Source organism: Polypterus senegalus, chromosome 15 (genome assembly GCF_016835505.1).
Source record: "Polypterus senegalus isolate Bchr_013 chromosome 15, ASM1683550v1, whole genome shotgun sequence".
Classification (NCBI taxonomy): Eukaryota; Metazoa; Chordata; class Cladistia; order Polypteriformes; family Polypteridae; genus Polypterus; species Polypterus senegalus.
Genome location: NC_053168.1, coordinates 50,994,125 through 51,018,290, shown reverse-complemented (window position 1 = coordinate 51,018,290; position 24,166 = coordinate 50,994,125). Strand labels below are relative to the sequence as shown.

Below are 24,166 nucleotides of genomic sequence, written 5' to 3'. Positions count from 1 at the left end.
CTCCTAACTGTGAGGCAGCAGCGCTACCACTGCGCCATTGTGCCGCCCCACTTCAATAATGTCACCTCTTAATCTTCTTTTGCTTAAACTGTATAGGCTCAGGTCTTTTAATCTTTCCTCATAATTCAAACCCTGTAGCCCTGGAATCAGCCTAGTCGCTCTTCTCTGGACCTTTTCTAGTGCTGCTATGTCCTTTTTGTAGCCTGGAGACCAAAACTGCACACAGTACTCAAGATGAGGCATCACCAGTGCGTTATAAAGGTTGAGCATAACCTCCTTGGACTTGTGCTCCACACATTGTGCTATATAACCTAACATTCTATTTGCCTTTTTAATGGCTTCTGAACACTTTAGGGAATTCGATAGCTTAGAGTCTACTATAACTCCTAAATCCTTCTCATAAGGTGTACTGTCGATTTTCCAACCTCACATTGTGTATTCAAACCTAACATTTTTACAGTACTTCCTATGTGTAATACTTTACATTTACTGACATTAAATTTCATCTGCCACAAATCTGCCCAAGCCTGTCTGCTGTCCAAGTCCTTCTGTAATGATATAATGGATTCCAAATTATCTGCTACTCAACCTATCTTGGTATCATCTGCAAACTTACCCAGCTTCTTACTTATATTTCTATCCAAATCATTTATATATATATTAAAAATAGCAGCGGCCCTAGCACTGACCCCTGTGGAACACCACTCTTAACATCAACCAATTCTGATGAGGTTCCTCACACCATCACCCTCTGCTTCCTGTATCTGAACCAATTCTGCACGCATTTAAAAACATCACCCTTAACTGCCACTTTTTTTAGTTTGATGCCCAACCTCTCATGTGGCACCTTAGAATCACTGCTTTGGCAGATCAGGAGAGTGTAAGAAACAGCAGGTCAAAGCCCCATGTTAAATGTTCTAATCACCATGAGACAAGCATGTTACGTGGTAAGTCTGATCCTGCAGAGGACAACCAATTACTTTGCCCTTGGTTTAGTGTTTACTAGACGCAGCAGAGCAGCAGCAGCAAAGGAGCTCTCCCTGCACTGCTGCCATTAGAGATGGTAAATTGCCAGTGACATCGGTTACAATAGTACACAGTATTTTCCATTCCCCATATTAATTTTAATGAAATTTCTGTTACAATGAAGCATTGATAAAGTATTTCCGGCGCCGCATCCGAGTGGCAGCCTTTCCAGCAGCTCCGTGTATGACTTTATCTTTTTACCTTTTTTTCTATTTTTTTCTCTATTCACTGATCATTTCTACCACTTACTTTTATGTGGAATCGCTCCCTGGACACTTTTACTATTTTACTACTTGACATGGATTTTACACTCCGAGACTTGCCTATTCAAGTAGTCAACTTAAAGCACTGAGAAGAAATGCTCACGCCGGTGTGGTTCCTTATTTACCTAGGTAAGAAGACGATATCAGGGAAGCCGAGCCGGCGCAAAGATAAAAGATAAGAGCCAGGCAACTTGAGAGAAAATGGTGTTATAAATCGTCGGTGCCTTCTGTGATCCTGGGAAATGTGAACTCACTACCAAATAAGATCGACGAACTGGCTGGGCTGGGGAAAAATGTCAGAACCTACAGAGAATGCAGCTTGCTGTGTTTTAGTGAAACGTGGCTAACAACTACCATCCCAGATGCTAACGTGGAGCTACCCGGTTTAGCACAGTTAGAGCGAACAGAGACGCAAGTACCTGCGGGAAGAAGAAAGGAGTGGGACTCGCTCTCTATGTCAATACAAAGTGGTGCAACTCAGGACATGTAAACATTAAAATCTCCAATTGCTGCAGGGACATCGAACTGTTGGTCATAAGTCTGCATCCCTATTACTTGCCCAGAGAGTTTGGACACGTGATTGTTGTTATTGTTTACATCCCCCCTCAAGGGAACGCGGAGATGGCGAGTGACATCATCCATTCCACAGTTGCTAAGTTACAAACGCAGCACCCTGAGGCACTTGTGCTAATCTCTGGAGACTTTAACCATGTAGCTGGACAAAACATTACCTGCCTTCTCCCAGTATGTGGATTGTAACACCCGGGGAAATAGGACTATCGACCTACTGTATGCAAACGTTAAAGACGCATACAGTGCCACCCCGCTGCCTGCACTTGGGAAAGCAGATCATAACCTGATTCTGCTTCGATCTGCTTCAGCCTCACTACAAACCAAGAGTCAAGGCGCTACCTACTACCACACGATCATTCAGGAAGTGGCTCTGAGAGACTGCTTTGGAACTACAGACTGGGATATCCTGCTGGGGTCACATAATGAGAACATTGAAGAGGCTGTTGAATGCACAACTGATTACATCAACTTCTGTATGGACATTGTAGTTCCAGTAAGAACAGTACGCTGCTATGCTAACAACAAGCCATGGATTACAAGTGACATCAAGGGCCTTTTGAACCAGAAGAAAAGGGCTTTTAAAGGTGGTGATCAGCATGAGCTCAAGCGTGCAGAAGGAACTCGAGTCCAGCTCAGGGGCGAAAGAGCAGTACAGGAGAAAGCTGGAGCAGAAGTTGCAGAATAACAGCATTAAGGAAGTGTGGGATGGGATGAAGATTATCACTGGGTGCAGCTCGAAGCAGGGTGCCACCATCGAGACAGAGGTGGAGAGAGCAAACCAAATGAACAACTTCTTTAATAGGTTTGATCACCTAACCCACTCTCACCTCAGTACTGCATCCTCCAACCATCCTTCTGCTGATACCAGCATAGGTGAGACATCCCCACCCACAATTACAGCAGCCCATGTGAGCAGAGAGCTGAAAGACTTCTGCCAGCAAAGCAGCGGGTCCAGATGGAGTATCGCCACGACTGCTGAAGGCCTGTGCGTTGGAACTGGGGAGTCCTCTACAGCGCATCTTCAACCTGAGCCTGGAACAGGGAGAGTCCCAGGCTTTGGAAAACATCTTGTATCACCCCAGTCCCAAAGGTATCACGTCCTAGTGAGCTGAATGACTTCCGGCCTGTTGCTCTGACGTCACATCTGATGAAGACCATGGAGCGGCTGCTGCTTCACCACCTGAGGCCACAGGTCCGCCGCCCTCGACCCTCTGCAGTTCGCATACCAGGAGAAGGTGGGAGCGGAGGATGCCATCATCTATATGCTACACGATCCCTCTCCCACCTGGACAGAGGCAGTGGTGCTGTAAGAATTATGTTTTGGACTTCTCTAGGCCTTCAACACCATCCAACCTCTGCTCCTTAGAGACAAGCTGACTGAGATGGGAGTAGACTCACACCTGGTGGCATGGATTGTGGACTATCTTACAGACAGACCTCAATATGTGCGTCTTGGGAACTGCAGGTCTGACATTGTGTCAGCAACACAGGGCGCGCAGGGGACTGTACTTTCTCCGGTCCTGTTCAATCTATATACATCAGACTTCCAATATGACTCGAGTCCTGCCACGTGCAAAAGTTGCTGATGACACTGCTATTGTAGGCTGCATCAGGAGTGGGCAGGAGGAGGAGTAAAGAAGCTAATCAAAGACTTTGTTAAATGGTGTGACTCAAACCACTTACACCTTAACACCAGCAAGACCAAGGAGCTGGTGGTGGATTTTAGGAGGCCCAGGCCCCTCATGGACCCTGTGATCATCAGAGGTGACTGTGTGCAGAGGGTGCAGACCTTTAAATATCTGGGAGTGCAGCTGGATGACAAATTGGACTGGACTGCCAATACTGATGCTCTATGTAAGAAAGGTCAGAGCAGACTATACTTTCTGAGAAGGTTGGCATCCTTCAACATCTGCAGTAAGATGCTGCAGATGTTCTACCAGACGGTTGTGGCGAGTGCCCTCTTCTACGCGGTGGTGTGCTGGGGAGGCAGCATAAAGATGAAAGACGCCTCACGCCTGGACAAACTTGTTAAGAAGGCAGGCTCTATTGTAGGAGTAAAGTTGGACAGTTTAACATCTGTGGCAGAGCGACGGGCATTAAGCAAACTCCTGTCAATCATGAAGAATCCACTGCATCCACTGAACAGTGTCATCTCCAGGCAGAGGAGTAGCTTCAGTGACAGACTTTTGTCACTGTCCTGCTCCACTGACAGACTGAGGAGATCGTTCCTCCCCCACACTATGCGACTCTTCAATTCCACCCGGGGGAGTAAATGCTAACATTAATTTTATTTTAATTCTTTTCATTTTTATTACTATTTAATTTAATATTGTTTCTTTGTATCAGTATACTGCTGCTGGATTATGTGAATTTCCCCTTGGGATTAATAGAGTATCTATCTATCTATCTATCTATCTATCTATCTATCTATCTATCTATCTATCTATCTATCTATCTATCTATCTATCTATCTATCTATCTATCTATCTGTCTGTCTGTCTGTCTGTCTGTCTGTCTGTCTGTCTGTCTGTCTGTCTGTCTGTCTATGGTCCCATGAATTTCATTATAACAGCATTCCACCTGTATATTGCATTCTAGCATTTCTTAAATGTTGACCTTTGAAAATTACAATAACATGCCAGTTGCTGCAAAGAACAGTTGGAAACGAAGATTTTGCTTCCTCTACAATTTTGGGTCTGTCTTATGGTTTTTCCCAGCTGATCACAAAAATCACCTTTAAATTTTCCTCTTATGTACCAGTTTACTGCAAGTACCTAATTTTTAAGAACTGGCTTTTAACAGTATAAAAGAACAGATGCTGAATACAAAAGAAACTCATCAGCAAAACATTTTTAGCTCAGTTAAACTAATGTAAAGTGTAGGCATCATTAAGCAGTTAAATACACTAAATTCGATAATCTTCAATCAAGTTTCTCCAATTCCCTACATGTTACTTATACATTTGAAATTATACTTGTGTTCAGCTTATCTATCATAATCACCAAAAATTTTTCAGAAGGCAAAATATTTGAAAAATATTTGTTGCACAGTTGAATCTGCAATAATTTGCAGGCTACAGTGTCCAAAATGTTGCAACTGGAAGGGCAATAAACAGGTAAACGTATTTTGTGTAGTGTTTTCTTATATTGAATCCATCCCCAGGCAATTTACAAGTACAAAAAGGCGCACAGCCTAGAAACAAACTGTTTGCTTCTCTGCCATAAAGCAAGTGATGTTGTAGCACTCAGTACTAAACCAGAAGATGGACACACTTTTGTTTGCCCAGAGGCCATTTACCTGTAGTTGCCTAGACACACTAAAAACTCCCTGACAAAGAAAAATTTCTAGTATTAAACTGACACTTTAAGTGTATACATTCGTCCACTCATACACTTTTTACAGTGTAGTGACAATAAACTGGAATAAATTAAAGTGTACAGTATAAATTTTAACATCCTTGGACAAAATGAACACTGTCTTTTGGTGGCAAACTATGTACAGGCTGACCAGTACCACCTCTCTTCAAAATTACATTTTCAAGTGGTAAGAAGATAATGTGCCATAAATACTAAATACACTGTGGCTAAGACTTAGCAATTGTGTTTAACTCCTTAAGAGTTGTATCTGATATGAAAGTCACTACTCTAGATAAAGAAACACCTTCCTATTTAGCTGACATGGAGGTGCTGCTTATTGTAGCCTGACTTTCTTCTAAAGGAAACTACAAAAGTAATTTGCGGTAACTGGTTTTATTAGTGTTTAAACGTAAACTAGTAATAACTCTAGACACATCTTCCCTGCCCATACCCTCCAACCCATTAAACTGGAAGGGATGGAAAACCCTGTGCTGTAATGTATTATGCTGGTTAAATGATGAGCCTGCTCTGTGAGGTAATACAATGAAGAAGGATCTTTTTTGCACCTCTGTATTACCGAACATAGATATAGTCAGGTCCATAAGTATTTGGACAGTGACACAATTTTCATAATTTTGGCTCTGTATGTCAACAAAATGGATATGAAAAAAGGAATCATTGATTGAAGTGTAGACTTTCAGCTTTAATTTAAGGGGTTTACCAAAAATATCGTTTGTATCTTTATGGACCTGGAGAAAGCATATGACAGGGTGCCTCGATAGGAGTTGGGGTATTGTATGAGGAAGTCGGGAGTGGCAGAGGAGTACATAACAGTTGTACACGATATATATGAGGGAAGTGTGACAGTGGTGAGGTCTACGGTAGGAGCTGACAGATGCATTCAATGTGGAGGTTGGATTACATCAGGGATCGGCTCTGAGCCCTTTCTTATTTGCAATGGTGATGGACAGATTGACAGACGAGGTAGAGATATGCTCTAGAAAGGAGCAAAACGAAGGCCAGTAGGAACAAAACAGAATACATGTGTGTAAATGAGGAGGAGGTCAGTGGAATGGTGAGGATGTAGGGAGTAGAGTTGGCAAAGGTGGATGAATTTAAATACTTGGGATCAACAGCACAGAGTAACAGGGACTGTGGAAGAGAGGTGAAAAAGAGAGTGCAGGCAGGGTGAAATGGGTGGAGAAGAGTGGCATGGGTTGTAATTTGTGACAGACGGGTATCAACAAGAGTGAAAGGGAAGGTCTACAGGATGGTAGTGAGACCAGCTATATTATATGGGTTGGACAGTGGCACTGACCAAAAAACAGGACACAGAACAGGAGGTATCAGAGTTAAACATGTTAAGATTAGCATTGGGTATGCCAAGGATGGACAGGACTACATTAGAGGCTCAGGTTGGACAATTTGGAGACAAAGTCAGAGAGGCGGGATTGCATTGGTTTGGACATGTGCAGGTGACACATGCTGGGTATATTGGGAAAGGGATGCTAAGGATAGAGCTGCCAGGGAAGAGGAAAAGAGGAAGGCCTAAGAGAAGGTTTATGGATGTGGTGAGAGAGGACATGCAGGTGATGGTGTAACAGAACAAGATGCAGAGGACAGGAGGATATGGAAAAAGATGATCTGCTGTGGCAACCCCTAACAGAAGCAGCCAAAAGAAGAAGATCAAAAATATTATATGAGCCAATGTCTACAATCAGGAGAAGACTTAATGAAAGTAAAGACAGAGGGTTTCCCACAAGGTGTAAACCACAGGTAAGCATCAAGCACAGGAAAAACAGATCAGACTTTGCCTGTGCAGTTCTAGAACAGTTGTCTTTGGACAAAGGAAACTAAGATCAATATATACCAGAATGCTGAAAGGAGAAGAGTATGGAGAAATGGTTCGATGAACACCTCATCATTTTTGAAACATACTGTTTTACAGTTTTATGGCATGATCATGCATGGCTGTGAATGGAAAACAGTCACTAGTGTTTATTGACATATTGTCAATAACTGGTGGCAGAAGTAGCAGGATGAATTCTTAAGTGTATTGGGCAATATTATCTGCTCAGAGACAGACAAATGCTGCAAAACTGATAGGACAACTCTTCACAGTACAGATGGGCATTGAGCCAGAACATACTGCGAAAGCAAACCAAGTGCTTTTCAATGCAAAGTAGTTGAATATTCTCCACAGGCCAAGTCAATCAACTGACCTCAACCCAATTGGAAATGCATTTCACTTGCTGAAAACAAAACTGATGGCAGAAAGTCCAACAAACAAACAGCAACTGAAGACAGCTCCAGTAAAGGCCTGGTAAACTATCACTAAAATGGAATGCCAGCTCTTGGAGGTGGCCTGGCAGTCGCTGACTGTAAAGGATTTTAAACTAAATATTGAAAATGATCATATCATTATATTTATGATTATGTTAGTTTGTGCAAACACTTTTGAGCTCCTAAAATAGGGGGACCATATATAAAAATGTCTTTCTTTTCTAAACGATTCATATAATATTTTTGTTAATCCCCCTGAATTAAAGCTGAAAGTCTATACTTCAATCCCATCTTGAATACTTCGCTTTAACTCCATTCTGGTTTTGTACAGAGCCAAAATTGTGTCATTGTCCAAATACTGTACCTATGGACCAGACTGTATTTTAAAAGTATTTCTTATTTTAAATGTTAAGTTTGTTACTAGCAAAACATACCACAGGTACAGTGAAATTCTTACTTGCATGTGCTTCTCAACAGGTAACATGTTGCCACTTTCTGGCTTCATTAGTGTGTTGAGATCCAAACTGATAATGAGAAGATTAACTTCCTCATCCTTTTACTGTAGATAATATAATGTAATATAGTGTAAATATGACCATCAAGTGGCTTCTGCTGACCTTGAGGTGGTTTACTGTCCAACAGCTTACTTTAAATGTCCCACCCAAAATTAAATCCAAGCTCTTTAACCAAGTGCCCTCTGATGGGGCTGATGGAGGTCTGATGTATTATGAGTATTGGTCCAAAAATGAATCTGCTCATAGACCTGACGTATAGAATACAGCTGTGGCATGAGAAGCATGGCAGCTGATGCTGCATCTGATCAAAATGTATGATGACACAGAATACAATTGCACAGAGAGGAGCATGGCAGCTGATGGTGTATACGACCGTGGTGTGCTATGGTATAGAGACAGCTGCAGTTAAAGAAGCACAGAGGCTGATTCTATATCAAACCAAAATGTATTACAGGATCTGAGTAAGGGGAAGACATTTATCTAAGCTGATAACTATGTGTTCCAAGAATCACTTTGCACCAGCACTTTGCACGAAGGTCACTTCTTTTGCAGGCTCTCCCAGGCATATGATGCATCTACAGTTGGTGTTTTGCTTTCCTCCAAATATAATTAAAAATGCATTATTTGGTGAATATAAGTTTAAGGACTCCTGTTTGATATAATCTGTTAATTAACAGGAACCGGTGTGTTTCTTTACTCTGCATTATCTGATTTTGGAAAAACTGTTTATTATTAATGAAACAAGTAGGCTAGATGACTAGTTTAATTGTATACACCAAAAAGACAACACAATAACTATGAACCTATTGCTAAATTCGTTAGGTTCTATAGCGCACATCCAAATACATGACAAGTCATGCAAAGAGTTCACATTGGAGTAGGAATTCACCTCCACTGTCACTATGGCCTCCGAAGACTGACACAGAGTACCCCTATCTTTGAACTGCAGAAACTCAGAACACAGATGTCATCAAAATTGGAGCTCAATAAACCAAACACTCATTTAGAGACTGATTTAAGTGAAAACCTGAAAGCACTGAAGTCCTTCAGGACTGGAATAGTACTGCCACCCTTTGTATTTTGGACATATGACTTCTTAATGCTGTCACCTCTTGCATTTTGCCCATGCCACCTTTTACATTGTTGTCCTGCTTGCACTTCAGGATATTGGCCATCGTAATAGAAAGACTGCACAAAGGTCAAATGATCATACTTATGAGCTATCAATGACTATAAATTAATCCAAAATAGAAGAAACAGAAGTATTAAGGCAGCAGTAATACATTTTTATTGCAATACAGTCATATTTGAAAATATATTTTTAATATAACAGTCTAGTGGACCCAAGTGTAACTGACATTTCTGTTTTACAAATCTTTGTTTAATAGATTCTTCTACCTATGCACAACTTAACTGTTATTGTTAAAAATGTAAATGTAACATACCTAATTTCTGCATCTGGTGGCTTTGGAACTCTGAAAGAAAACATACAGAAGAACAACATAGCAGAGATTTAGTTTAACAATATTTAAGCAATTTTGATACATTTTGTCAATAATGATACATTTTTATTTTCTTTATAGTTCATCAAAAGTTTTCATAACCTAATAAATTATACATCAATCTGGAACGTGAATACAAACGTCAAGAGCAGGTGATTATTGACATCTGTTTCAGTTTCAACTCTTTATTGCCACCTTGTGGCTTAATTTGGAAATGGCTAACTATTGATATTAACTATGGCTCTAGTGCCATCTAGTGTACAAGTGAAAATCTACATATTGGAGAGTTGAACAATTTAATACGCAAGTGCAGCAAAATGACTTGCAAGTGCTGGCCTTTTCAGCATAAAAGAACAAGGCACATATTTACAAATTAAAGTGCAGATCTTTTAAAATAATACAAGGTAATAGACATAATGCAGTCTAATTAATGGGATCTTATATTAAAAATCATTACAATAAATTTGGTAAACATAAAATTAAATAGAACAAAAAAGAAACTTACAACTGATCATTGGTACGTACGTTGCTTTTCTTCAGATATGTCAGATCATAATACTGCTCTATAGGAACACTTCTGAATAATGAAAAATAATATGCAATAAATAAAAGAAAATTACAAGTTCAAAATAGTTTGTATTTCCAATATATGTTTAAAAAAATCAAAGGCAAGCGTTGTCTCTCAGTGAATGGCTAACATATAGTACATAAAAGGCAATTCAAAAATACAAGTTGCCTCTTAGTAATTCTTTAATTTTATAGTTAGAAGGAGTGCTAATGATGCTCATAATTAGTTAACTGTTTTAATTTAAATAAAACATAAAAAAGAGGCAGAACATTCCTTTAGCACTTCCACTCACACTTGCATATTTATTTATGTGAGACTGCAGTGAGCAGTTCTTCACGTCACCTACGTACGTTGGCCACGGATTCCCCCCAAACCCAAAATGTCGATGTCCTTTCATCACTGCAGGAGGTGGTTCCTCTTTTGGGCGATGGTGTTCTGGTAATGCAATGGGCCCAATGCCTCCATAGTCACGGTCTCTGCCCCATGGGCACCTGGGCACTTTAGAAGCATCTTCCCAATATCTCCGGTAACTGGAGAAAAAAGGAGAAATAAAAATAAGTAAGTCATCTAATGGAATGTTCAACACAAATGGGAGAAAGAAAGAAAGAAAACAAGAGACAACCAGACAACCAAAATAGACTTGAATGTCACCAACTAACAGATAAAGTTATCCTCAGTTGTTTTCTTTCTACCTTAGTCTGCAAAGGCTCGACAAATTGAGTTTCGTTATGTTTCATCATGGCTTAGCTCTTTAGCATTTACTAATGATACATAGGTGTACAACAGCGTAAGCTTTTTCATAAATGCTCTCATACAAAAATGTAGTCATCGGTTCATTACAGAGTTATTGTCGTAAGTACACAGCATAATGAAATTCCCGTCTGCCCCTCCGACGAACACACACCAGGTTGTGACTGTCCCTGCCCAATGGTCCAAATCTCACAATGGTGGGTATGTGAATAATAACAATCACAAAAACATAATAGGCGGTGTTGAGTAAAACTAATGGAGTGTGGCTGCAGACCTCCTCACCTCCGCTCCATTCAGGAGGTTGTTGGTTTGCATTATACATCAGGGATGTTACACAATACGCCTGGTTGCACTATGATTAAGATTAGGGTGGAAAAAAAGCAAACAATTTAATTGGCCATCCAACGGAGCTGCTGAATTGTGGATCTGCACAAGTCTACAGTTGGACTTTTCTTAGTAAAACAGCAGAGCTTCCTTTCACATACGGTTTTATAAAAAAATGATTCTAATATTAATTTCTCATATGATCTCATAACCACAAAACTCACTAAAAAGAGTTTTTTTTTGTCATCAAGCTTATTTTTTAGGGGTGGTAAGAAAAGTACATAATCATCTTTAAGGGTCTGGCAACATCATAAATGTCTGAGAAATGTAAGTATACTTTGGAAATTAAATATGGATAAACAAATCTATGGTGAGACAAAAAGACTCCTCCTAGACAAAATATCTAGTCCTAATTAGATGAAAAGAAAACACTGTAGCAGCAGCCTTTGATGAAATTCCACCTTCGCAAGTGCTATCTAAACTTTGTACATGAAGCTAATGCATCCTCCCATCAGCCCCAGCACACGCCTACTGCCTGATGGGAATTGTAGTCCCTGCCACAGCACTGCCACAAGGTTGCACATGAGATGAAAATGTTGGCCTTTTATACTCATAAACTGTACTGAACACTTCTCTTCCTGGGTCAATGGCAAGAAATTCTTTGTGTTCAAAATGGCAACTTTGCAACTTTTGCTGCAAATTCAATTTTGTTCGAATTACAGGCTCATCACTAACAGTCTTAATTTTTAAGATTTTTATTATTATTATGACTTTTACTCTGCTTTTCCAGGTGTTCTGGTTATTTAAGCCGTTATTTACTAATTAGATTAGATAAACTTTATTAATCTATAGGGGAAATCATTATGCATACAGAAGCAGAAAAATAAAAGATACTGTGATGGCGGTTCAGTCTGGTCGGGACGTCCCTGAAAAAGAAGAATGGAGGAAGGCAGACTTTTCAGGGCACTGCCTCCCCGGGATGCTAGGTGGCAGCTCCCCTGGACGGCAGCAGTTTCCCGGATTCCCTCAGGGCATCCTGGGACATGGAGTCTGTTTCCTCAGCCATGTTGGGTGCCGTGGGTGCTGCCAGGGGGAGCTCACAAAGAACCTGGGGACTCCTATTGTTACTACAACCCGGAAGTACTTCAGAGTCACGAGGACAGAATCCCTCAGTACTTCCAGGCTACTTGAGGATGGATGATGTGGCGTTTGATCCGGAAGAAGAGATGGAACACTTCCAGGTCATGGACTATTTAAAGGACTGGTGAAAACCCAGCAAAGAGAGCCGGAGTTGGGAGGTTGGGTGACAAAGCTGCTTGGAGTGGAGGATTGTTATTGATTATTGTTATTATTGTTATTGGAGAGGGCAGCACGGTGGCGCAGTGGTAGCGCTGCTGCCTCGCAGTTAGGAGACCCGGGTTTGCTTCCCGGGTCCTCCCTGCATGGAGTTTGCATGTTCTCCCCATGTCTGCGTGGGTTTCCTCCGGACGCTCCGGTTTCCTCCCACAGTCCAAAGACTTGCAGGTTAGGTGGATTGGCATATCTAAATTGGCCTTGGTGTGTGGGTGTGTTTGTGTGTGTCCTGCGGTGGATTGGCACCCTGCCCAGGATTGGTTCCTGCCTTGTGCCCTGTGTTGGCTGGGATTGGCTCCAGCAGACCCCCGTGACCCTGTATTCGGATTCAGCGGGTTAGAAAATGGATGGATGGATGTTATTGGAGAATTGTGGAGTGTGTGGTGCTTTGTGCACTTTATTGGAGGAAAATATTAAAATTCTTCTTGGTGCTTTTTACAAGTGCATCTTGGACGCACAATCAATCAAATAAAGCGACTCCTAGCGTCAACAATACACATTCACAGAACAAATAATACAATCAATCAAATAAATACATAATAAAAGTAAATTTTGCAGGAACTGCAAAATGAACTTAAAGAGCATAAGCATTTAGTTTGGAATGGCAGAGAAGACCCCCAGAGGTGTTTCTTAGTATATTGTGATGGAATGAGTCTGTGATTAAAAGTGCGTCCTGGAGAGGATGGTGGGGATTTTTTTATGATGGTATCAATCTTCTTTTCCAGGACAGTTTTCAGTATGTCCAGGATTAGCCCTGTGATGGGAGATGCTTTCCTGATCAGTTTATTCAGGTATTGTGCATCCTTTGAGCTCAAGTTTCTTTCCAGGAGACCACAGCATAGAGCAATACATTGGCTACTACAGACTGGTAGAACATTTCCAGAGTCTCTTAGGAAGTACAGTGTGCTCTGGCTGTTCTCGTATAGCCCCACTGTGTTGTTAGACCAGCCCGGTTTGCTGTTTATGTGAACTCCCTGTACCTGTAACTCTGCACCACATCCATGCTAGTGAATGTGACTCTGAAGGAGCTGCAGCATTTCAGCAGTCTGTGTTGTTTGCCCCCATGTCTGCTCTGCTTGTTCCTAACTGTCATTATTAGGACAAAATTAAAAGAGCAGAAAAACAGAATTACTAGAAAAATGACACAAATGTAAACTTCACACTGCTGTGCTTTTGTGAATGTAGAATAAAAGAAGTCAAGTAAGAGACGACCAAACTAAACAATGAGATGAAATAGAGAAAAAATGACCACAGTGGTTGTGAAACTGGTTGGGGTTCAAACCTGTAGCCACAGAGATCCTCCATGACAGAACCTGGAAAGCACTGCAAAAACTGGCCTGGTCTGGGAATGTGAGTGAGTGTACCCAGTGATGGAGGAATGAGCAGCATTCACTTTACCTTGAGTCGTACTATTATGAGGGCCATCCCAAGGCAATTTAGAACTGCACAGCATGTATAATTTGAAATAATGTTTACATATTTTCTTATAATCGGAGCAGATGGAGACAACCAGGCCACAATAAGGCTGACCTGCCAACTTTGTAATGCACACTCTGTGTCTTTTACTATTAAGCCAATGTACCAACCATCACCACCACCTACATTTACTCCCAACAGGAGGTGCTGTTCAATCCAATAGGAGGTGCATTGGTCACTGCTACCAACTCAAAGCTCCAGGAAATTCATTTCAACCCTGACCTGGTCACTCTCAAGTTGGGGATTACGTGTTCTCATAGTGTCTCTATGGATTTCCCCTCAAACCCACAAAACACAAACGGGAGATAAACTGGAGACAAATTTGACCCAGTATCAATGTGCCTGAAATCTATTAATCAGGCATTATAATTACTACTTATGTATAGAGATGCACTTTGTAAAATGTCTAAATGCATATTTTTGCTGTAAATGTGTTATAGTGCCTGAACCAGCACCAACTGAAGAATGCTATGCAAAAATAACTTGCCTTATGAATAAAGGTTGAATGGATGGATGAATTCATTTCTAGGAAGCAGGAGTATAAAGTAAAAGCAGTTAAGGAAAGAAATAAAAACTCTTATGATGACTGGAGAGAAGAAAACAAGTCAGAATGATTTGACTGGGCTTTCCATGTGCTCTCTAGAAGCTGCATACCTTTTTATATTGTGTAGTTAAGCACTTTGAGCGACATTATTTGTATGAAAATGTGCTATAGAAATAAATGTTGTTGTTGGTTCAAAAACGTCTGAAATATACTTACTGTATAATGCAGACATTATCAAACTACCATTCATCCACAAAGATTTTGCAGGGGTGCATACAAGCCCACCAATGAACTTTTTGCCTGCATCTTTAGATCTTTAGACAACCCTTTCTATTTTTGCAAGCAATGGGGAAAATACATCACCCATGACATTACAACTGGATTAAGTTGACTTGAAAATTGTGGAATAGTTGGTTTCATATGTGTGAAGGTGTACTGCATGAACAGAACAAAATGTTTAAAATCGATTTTTAACCGCATACCCATGTCCTTGTTTAATAGCAAACGTTTTTCTGCTGAAATATGTCGTTCTGCATACGGTGTAGTCCATCCACCCATCTACTGGGTAGAACAATTCAACAAGGCAGCACGAATCGCTAGAACATTGGTGTGTTGTGTGGATGACCTGTTTTTCTTTGTGTTTGAAGACTGTACTGGCACTTTTAAATGTTGCTCTTCGGGGTATGGTCACTTTTATTTTCATACCAGCATTTCTCACCAGCTCCCAGTGCTGCTGTATCAGATGTGCTGTCCAGCCTTTGTGTAGCTAAAGGACTGTGCGCTAGAAGTGTCCTCGTTAAACTTCATTTCCCAGGATGCACTGAGCCAAGCAAATCAGTTCGCGCTTCGTTATTGCATTTTCCTCGCTACTCTCCAAACCTCCTGGGCACATGATCGTCTGTAATGATGTGAGCCTGGTTACAAAAGGACCACAAGGGTTTAAGAGCGGAGGCAGAAGAATAATCGCCACTTCAAAATCAAAGTAATTTGAGACACAAACAGGTAGACAAAAGCAGCATCAGTAGTATCAGCAAGCCAATGCAACCTGTAGCGAAATCACCTACATGTTCTGAGCGAAATGTATTGAAGTCAGTAGGGTAGGAGAAACTGTACAATTTTGGAGTAGACTATAACGGTGCAAAGTTTTTAAGTGTTCCCGAGGTGCTAAGTAAGTGTTTGCCAACTATGCTGGGCTGATTATTGTGGTCTAAAATGTGCCATGTGTTGTCGGGTAGCAGTGCGAACCACTGCGCCACCGTTACTCCCTGTGGTAAAATTATTTGAATTAAATATCAGAACAGTAAAGTTTCTTATAGACAGTGGCAGTCAGGAATGCATGACTTCTCTAACGCCTAATTCGATAATAGGTATTAATTTCTTTCTCACCTCTCAAAATACAGTTTGTTTTTTCCTGCAGCTTTATTTCGTTCACTGCCACTGCTACTAAATGCACAGCACTAAAGCGCGTGGCTTCTTCACCCCTTCCTGTGTGTATGAAGTGCACAGCACCTTGGGTAATACTGTTAAAGGGGTAGCCTCGCATATTACGCACAGGTCACGTACAAGTACCTGTACATACAGTACTAGCGTGGTGTACCGTGTTAGCCATTATTGATGCAATGAGAAGTCAAGCAAAATGACACCTTTTATTGGCTAACTATAAAATTACAATATACAACCTTTCGAGACAACTCAGACCCCTTCTTCAGGCAAGATGTAATACAGACTCTGGAGTTCTTAGTGTTTATATAGACACTTGGGCAGATACAGCGTTGGAAAACCTTTAAGTGAGACATCTTAAATGTAAAAAATGAATAGACCTCTCCAGGGTAAGATTCATTTAGCAAGAGTGGAGAACGATGTATAGTCAAGATCTTTTGATAAGAGAACCGTCCAACAAACTCTTTTGAAGTTTTTGATGAGTTTTTCCATACAATGTGGATCTGTAGTCAGGTTGTTTGGGTCAGTCAGAGAGGTGTAAACCGTCCTCATATCTGGTTATAAAACTCTTATCTCTATTTAAACCGCAGTGTAATGTGTTACATTTTAGCATGAGTTTAATTTCACATTCTTTTCTCTCTTGCTGTGTTTTGAAGTTGCCCAAAAGCACTTTAAAGTCCTGGCTTCTCACAGTGTCCATGGCTGTTGAAGTGATCTCCTACAGAAACATCCCTATTGCCATACTTAATGTGGAAACTGTCATAACCTACGTTTATGATACAAATTGTGTAGCTTTACCATACAGTTGACTACAACATAGCTTAGAATAATTTTCCTGTAGATCATCTATGTGGTCTACCTAATTCTCTACATGAATTGTCTCGATACTACCCTCTATGTGGGAGAAACTGGACAAACGCTCCAAAAAAGAATGAATTTACATAGGTTCCATACTGGGCATTTAGTAGCAGTGGCAGTTATTACATCTTGCCTGAAGAAGGGGCCTGAGTTGCCTTGAAAGCTTCCATATTGTAATCTTTTTAGTTAGCCAATAAAAGGTGTCATTTTGCTTGACTTCTCTTTACAAGTACGTACAAAAAGACATTTAAAAGACCTTTAAGTCACAAATACATCACTAGCACATTTCCAGTTTGCTTCTCTGTGTGTGTTTTGTGTTTAAATCGTGACAGATGAGGGGGCGCTGTCGTCCCCTTGAACCCTCAGATCAGACGCCTGACACCAGATAAAAGTCCAATAATTTTTATTCGGACAATAATGATGTGCACAAAGCACTCTACACTCCACAATACTCATATATAGCTCATATAACTCACAATAATTAACAATAATCACTATAATAACAATCCTCCACTCTCCCAGACGCGTTGCCACCCTTCCTCCCGACTCAGCTCAACCCTGGGATCTCCCACAGTCCTTTTTATAGTCCTTGACCTGGAAGTGTTTCTCTCTCTGTCCATGTGACTGGTAACACTTCCGGGTCAGATAAAAACTCCTTTACTTCAACCCGGAAGCACGTCATTTCTTCTGTCCATGTGACTAGGACACACTTCGGGGTTGTAGGGAAAACAATCGTTGCTTCTCCCTGCAGCACCTTCTAGCGGCCCCTGTGGAATCCATCAGGGCTGTGGATAAAAACTCCATTGTCCATAATTCCCTGCTGGCATTCGGGGCACCTCCATGCTGCAGGAAGGGCTCCACCTTGTGGCCTGGGGTATTGGCCGGGAAGACTGGCTGGCCATATATCACAAAATGTGTTCACAATTTTTTAAATCATGTCTAGTCCACTATCAGGATCAGCATTATATACTCAGTTGGGCTGTTTCAACCAACATTGGCTGCGACAGCTCTGTGCTATCATGCTGGCCTCGCAAAGTATAGTCGCTGGAGAAAAACAGTTTGATGAATTTCACTAATCAGCATGGCTGTGGATGTAGCCAGTGCTATCAACAGTATCAGTGTTAGTCAAGAGGAGAAATGCTGTACTTTGGTGCAGTCCTGCCTGGCTTCAAATCTCAGTCCAGATTTTTTCTTGTTTAGGTCCTAGCTGAAGGAATGACCTGCCCACCTCAGTTTGGAATTCTGTGTTTAAACAGACTTCGAGGATGATCTTGTTTAGTGAAGTTCTGTCTAGCTATTGTGTTTTATAACCTATGAATTGTAACTAGTTTGTTTTGCTCTGAGCTCTTCATTTGTGATGATTCATTTTGTAACCTTGTCCAGTAGCACTTGTTCCCAAAACAGTCCCCCAGTTATGTTGACCTCTTGGATAAAAGCATCTGCTAAGCGAATAAATATAACATGTAAAATGTAGTCAATTTATCATTTGAATAATTGGAATTTGTGCACCTTCATTAATGAAAAATATGCTGAGAATATTACAACCCCTGGTATCTTTTATTTGCAGTAAAAATTAAAAATGTATTATGATTTGATTTAGTGATATTGGCATTCATGCCAACATGTGGAGTATTTTTTCTTTGTTATTTATAAGAGCTGAACACATTAATTTTCATATTTTTCATATTTTCATATTATATTATATTATATTATATTATATTATATTATATTATATTATATTATATTATATTATATTATATTATATTATATTATATATAACCCTAACCATCTTTCATTATGTCATTTACATGTAGCTCTTCCTATTTGTTGTTTGGGTGAATGGAAAATGGTGAGCATATTTACTTATTTAGCTGATTTCACTATGAGGAGGAAAACCGAAGAAACCCAACAGCAACACTTCTAGACTCACTTATACTGAAGCAGTTTAAACTCATTAATCTTCTGAAAGTGTCATGTGCCATCATGAAATTAACAGGTTCACGCTTAAACCAGACAGGTGGAATGGCTCACTTACTAACCTATCATAAAGCACTTTCATCACTGTTTGTGGACCCTTGTCCTCCCTCGGTCTGAGTCCGAGTCCTACTCATCTCCTGACTCAGTCAATCAACTTGGAAGGAATTTTGTTCTCTAGAGCAGCTGAACGAACAAGAAGAGTGTTGCCGTTTTCTTCACAACTAGCCAACCCACGGCGTACCATACGCCGCATAATCAGGCCGGTTTTTTAATGATTTTTTAGCATAGGGAGAAAATCAACATTTGAAAAATCGGTAATGTAATAAATCAGCAAGAAAAGCAACATTATAACAATGCACGGAACGAACCAACACACAATCGTCCATGACTGAAAACTGTCGGACCGCCATCGCTCAGGTGCCCACCTCCAACTCGTCACTTGAGTCGTTGTCGTCTTTGCACAGTCCAGATGTGACTCACGTAACTTTCCGTGTTTCTGCAGGAGCATCTAAGAAGACGCCTGTTTGTCGTGGATGCGAATTGCTGTATGTAGCGTGTAAAACAGTTTGCTATGGTGCACGCGGTTGTGCGTCGTAACCGAAAACTCGGTTTTTAAAGACTGCTTACTTCATTGTGTTTTAACCTCAATTGTAAAGGATTGTTTTAAGGATCCTATGGGATACCCCTCGCAAACCGTTTTACACGCTGCATATGGCGATTCACCTCTGCGAGAAACATGCCTCTATGAACAGTCAACGTGGCTCTAGGTGCATGTGGCCTCTATGACAGACGAATATAAATGATGCCGTTTTTTCTGTGTCGTCGCGTCCGAGTTGGTGGGCGTGGCTCTGCGAGTTGTCGTCGTATCCAATGGTCTTGGATTTGGTGGGCGTGGCTCCTTCCTGCATGCGCAATAGGTGTCTTATTTGTCGACAGCTTAGTGAATCCACGCCGCTTCCGGCGTGCTTTTCATGGGTGTCTTGCCTTAGTGAATTATATATATAGATGCTTTGATGACACGCATTGATCTTTCCAGCATACCTCCATGTTCTTCATGTTAACCCAGCCTAATCAATATATACAGTATATTGTGTCACACATGCACACGGGAGACGGTTTACAGGTCATTAGTGTCATTTCTCGGCCGGACCAGGGGTTGTCTCTGCCTTCTAATACTCTCTCCTTTTGTCCCTGGGCAGATCAGCTGAAGACCGTACCTCCCAGTAGCACCGTCTCTGTTCCTCCCTCTGATGACATCACTTTCAGCACCATACAATGACATCCTATCTGATCCAGAACCCACCTCTACAAACATCACTTCCTCTTCCTGCCTTCCGAAACTCCACCTCTTCCTGCTTGTGCAATATATATTTACCCGAGAACCTAATCGTTAACCAGTTCCATTTTTGAACTCTGTTCTGTAAAGACGTGTTTTTTGTTTTCAACCTGTTTTTTTTCAGTATACAGTGTGGCTATCTGCAAACCCTCCAACTGTTTTCTATTACAATTGTCAATGGACAAATGAGTAGTGACCAACTGGGCCACCCTGTTTAATGCAAGTCCAAAAATAGAACTTTAAATAAGTGCTTGGGGGCACAACAACAGAAAACAGGCACAATAACTACTTGGGTAGCCTACGCAACTTCTCTGATACAGTGGCTGTTATCGAGACGGTCCCTTTAGGGGACGTGCGTCATGCAGAAGGTCTGCTTCACAATTGACGCTGCTTCTTCCAGGGCTGTCTGTACTGGAATCATTTCCTGAATCATTGTGGACAAGTCTCAGTTGTCCTCAATGGCCATTTTCCCAGTAATGCGGAGGGAAGCAGAGATGATATAGTTAGCGACAACGTTCCCTCTCCCCACCGATATACTGTATATAATCTAAAGCTAAAACCACCACATCTAGTTCTACAAAACTTCGTACGTATTTCTAGAATGGTCTAACTTACAGTGTGAGCTTATAAAGTTTATATTTTATATGTATAAATATCTAGAAAAAATTAAAACTGAGAGAGCCTTACTAAAAGTTGGCATTTTAGTTAGACCTTTGTACCTTTTAACATCAGTATTTGCAGAACACATGATATTGATTTTTACATTTGGTGCACAATAACTCTATTCATTTTTTTTTATCTAGGGCAAATAATAAGCAAGTAAGCAATGACCTATCTGTGACAAGATCCAAGTTTGAGCTGGAGTAAGAGTATTATTAGTACTGTTCCACTAATTGTTCCTTGCTGCAAGATAACGTGTACTTCTCTAAATCTTACACTCAATTTCACAGTTGCAATCTTGATCTCTAACAAGAACAGAGTTTAATAGGTTCAGAAGCACCAGATGCTAAATAATACTAAAAACATAAGAGTCATTTTGTGTAAGTGTCAGATCTGTTTTTAATTTAATTTATGCATTGAATATACATGTTGTCACTCTTCCATTTAAATCTGGGTTGAATAGCTAGAATACATTTATAAACTTGACAAGATTTATAGAAATAATAAGTAACTTCTCTCATGTGACTTAGATACCCCTCCTGTTTTGGTCACCTGTGATCACTTTAAAATACTCAATGCCTTAATAAAATTCCATTTGACCACCCCTAGTGATTTAACTTTACATACTACTATGTTATTGTCCCTTCATCCACTTTTTACATATCTTGATACACAATAAGTCATCAAAATTCATCTAAAGTTTGTTTGCTGTGGTAGTCAGGTTGATATTTGCTGGTGTCAAACAAAACAATGGGTGATCAGGCATTAAAGTGTGCTGTAGAGGTAGACCCCCGGCGTTCAAAAGGCATGTGACATATCTGGGAGGTCTGCTATACATTCTCACATTACATGCTTCAGGGACCTTAACATGAACATGCCCATAAGAAGCAGAGGCCAGAGATGTATGGTACAGACTTTAATAGTGTTCCTTAGATTTTACACATAGAGTAATAACATGACCAAATTACCCAAATGTCATTGACCTATTTTGTTTTTTTAACGTCCTAACTATTCCAAAGCTTTGGTTTTCTTGTTCAACACTCATCCCATGGTGTAAAGCTTGATTCCAGGAGCTTTTGGAATCCTACTGGTATAACTCATTCATTTACCAAATCCATTTATTCCAATTCAGGACCAAGCGGACAGACAACTGGCCCAGGACTGAACCAGAACTCATCATGGTGCCACTGTGCCTCACAGTAATACATACATATAGGAAATGACTGAATGCCTGTTTCATATTAATCAGGCTGTCCATCCACACTATCATTATGGCATAGACAAGCAAGAAGCTGATTTCATCTGGCATTATAGAAAACACATCTACTTAACACATCATATAATTTGAATAAATATAATTACATGTTTATGAAAGTCATTGGTATAATTATGATACATGCTGCTTAGTAAATGTACATAATACATATTGTATTTATTGTAAATGGTGGCTCAGATGGCAAGAGGTTACATGGCAGAACAAATGTAAATGTGGAATGGGACAAGAGAAGACACTGAAAGGGACCTTCTAGCAAATGGAGAGTCCTCCTGAATCTGCTGTGTGTCTCTAGATAACGGTCATCAGAAAAGAGATATTCTGAAATCATAAAGTTTGCTCCACAAGGATAATCTTCATGGGTACTAAGTAAAAGAGACAGACAGCTCCTTATATCCAGCATGGGGTAGTAGAAGATTCTGAACAAATTAAGGAGCATTCTGCTACCTATTGTAAAAAAGCAAGTGCTGCAAACCCTCTTTAAGTAAAATTTGGACTCCAGTGTCCATTAGAGGGAACTCAAACCTGGTAATCTTGTGGTTCTGAAGACTTCCTCTCACTCCAGAGTGGAGTTTAAAGTCAGCTTGACATTATTGAGACTTGAAAAAATAACCTGGGGCAATGACTCAGCTGGCAGAGAGGTATAAAAGAAGAATGAGATGTGAAATATGGGCAGAGAGAGAATACTGGCCTGTGGCATTGGTGGCAGCCTTGTGGGCATCTCTGTAGTGGATGGCACGTGATTAATGTGGTCATATTCAGTGTACCCAGTATTGTACAGTCATTCCAAGAATTTGCTCAGTGATGCATACCACCCAGAGGTGAGAAAGTGTGATGTTCATTTGACATTGCAAAGAAGCCCTAGAAATGCTTAAATTAAAAATTACAATACTTTCAAAAGCAAACTTGAAACGTTTAGCCTAAGCTGTCATAGAACAGAAGACAGAAATAGAATGGCTACAAAGAGAATCCGTCAATTATCCAGCATTACTATTGTGAATTTATGTGACTGCCTTCTTAGGTTTGAGCCATTAAAAAACACTGTACATCAAAATAACAGAAACACCACATGAAAAGGAGTGTGACACTGAAATAAGCAAATGGCAATTATAAATGCAGCTACAAAGCTGAAACTCAATTTCAAGTTTATTGGCATCTGTCCCAAGTGAAATTCTTACTTGCATGTCTCCTGGAAACATTTGACAATAATAAAAAAACAACAAAATGATACACTAACACGCACAAAACAAAGGTAAGTTGTATTAGGTTGATTACTAATTAGTAGTACTGCATGTATCAATTATAAAAAAAAGTCTAACGATTAGCCCATTTGATACAAGAGTTTTCAAAGTAACATGAAGGAACTAATAAAATTCCAAATTGTTTATAGCCAAATGACTGGCGCGTTGGTCAAATAATGCTGCAGAATTATTTTGTGTCAAGGAGAAAAATCTCAGAAATAATGAAGCATATGCCAAACGTGAACAATTTGCCTCAACAAAGGGAAGGTTGCAAGATGTAGCTCACTGACAGGTCTTTAGTTTTTAAATTCCTCAAAAATCACCACAGGGTTGAACCAGTTTCTCTATAACCCAGCCTAAACAAAAACTCTATGTCGCAATTTTCACAAAAGATGAAATTTATAGCAGGGTTGCCATGCGCCCAAAGGCTACTACACAAAGATGTATAAGCTGGTTTAAGGAGCACAATATGTGGACACCTGTGCAAAGAAAAAAAAAATTAGTATGGTCTGAGAAGTCATCATTCACACCGTTTCCTATACCTTGATTGGTTTATGTTTATGAAAAAAGTGAAATGATCACTTCATCACACAATACTTGTTGCTAACTGTTCAACATGGGGGAGGATCTATGGTAAGGAAGCCACCTTATTGGAGTCATTAGATCTGATGATTGTTGGACTAGAAATTTGAGGCTATTTTACAGAACAACATACACCCTATGGTACAAACACTGTCTTCTCCTGATATTCTTCTATCGCAGGGTGATAAGGCCCCCATACACAGTGCTAAACTAATCAGGAGTAGATTCATAAACACCAGGATGAACCCAATGCTTTATGGTCTCTC

The 24,166-nt window shown here is 40.3% G+C and overlaps 1 protein-coding gene across 2 annotated transcripts in view; it reads right to left on the bottom strand.

Moving 5' to 3' along the window:
• Positions 1-24,166, bottom strand: part of LOC120515423 (uncharacterized protein C7orf31) — a 71,488-nt gene that overhangs the window by 42,436 nt on the left and 4,886 nt on the right. Inside the window, exons 1-4 of one of the 2 annotated variants that reach the window (XM_039736399.1) lie at positions 15,920-16,002; positions 10,437-10,616; positions 10,024-10,095; positions 9,462-9,491 (exon numbers count right to left, since the gene is read on the bottom strand). In XM_039736399.1, coding sequence (XP_039592333.1) covers positions 9,462-9,491; positions 10,024-10,095; positions 10,437-10,483 — 149 coding nt within the window. In that variant the 5' untranslated portion in view covers positions 10,484-10,616; positions 15,920-16,002. Of the gene's footprint in view, positions 1-9,461; positions 9,492-10,023; positions 10,096-10,436; positions 10,617-15,919; positions 16,003-24,166 lie in introns of those variants that run through there. The other variant, XM_039736398.1, reaches the window with a different exon arrangement.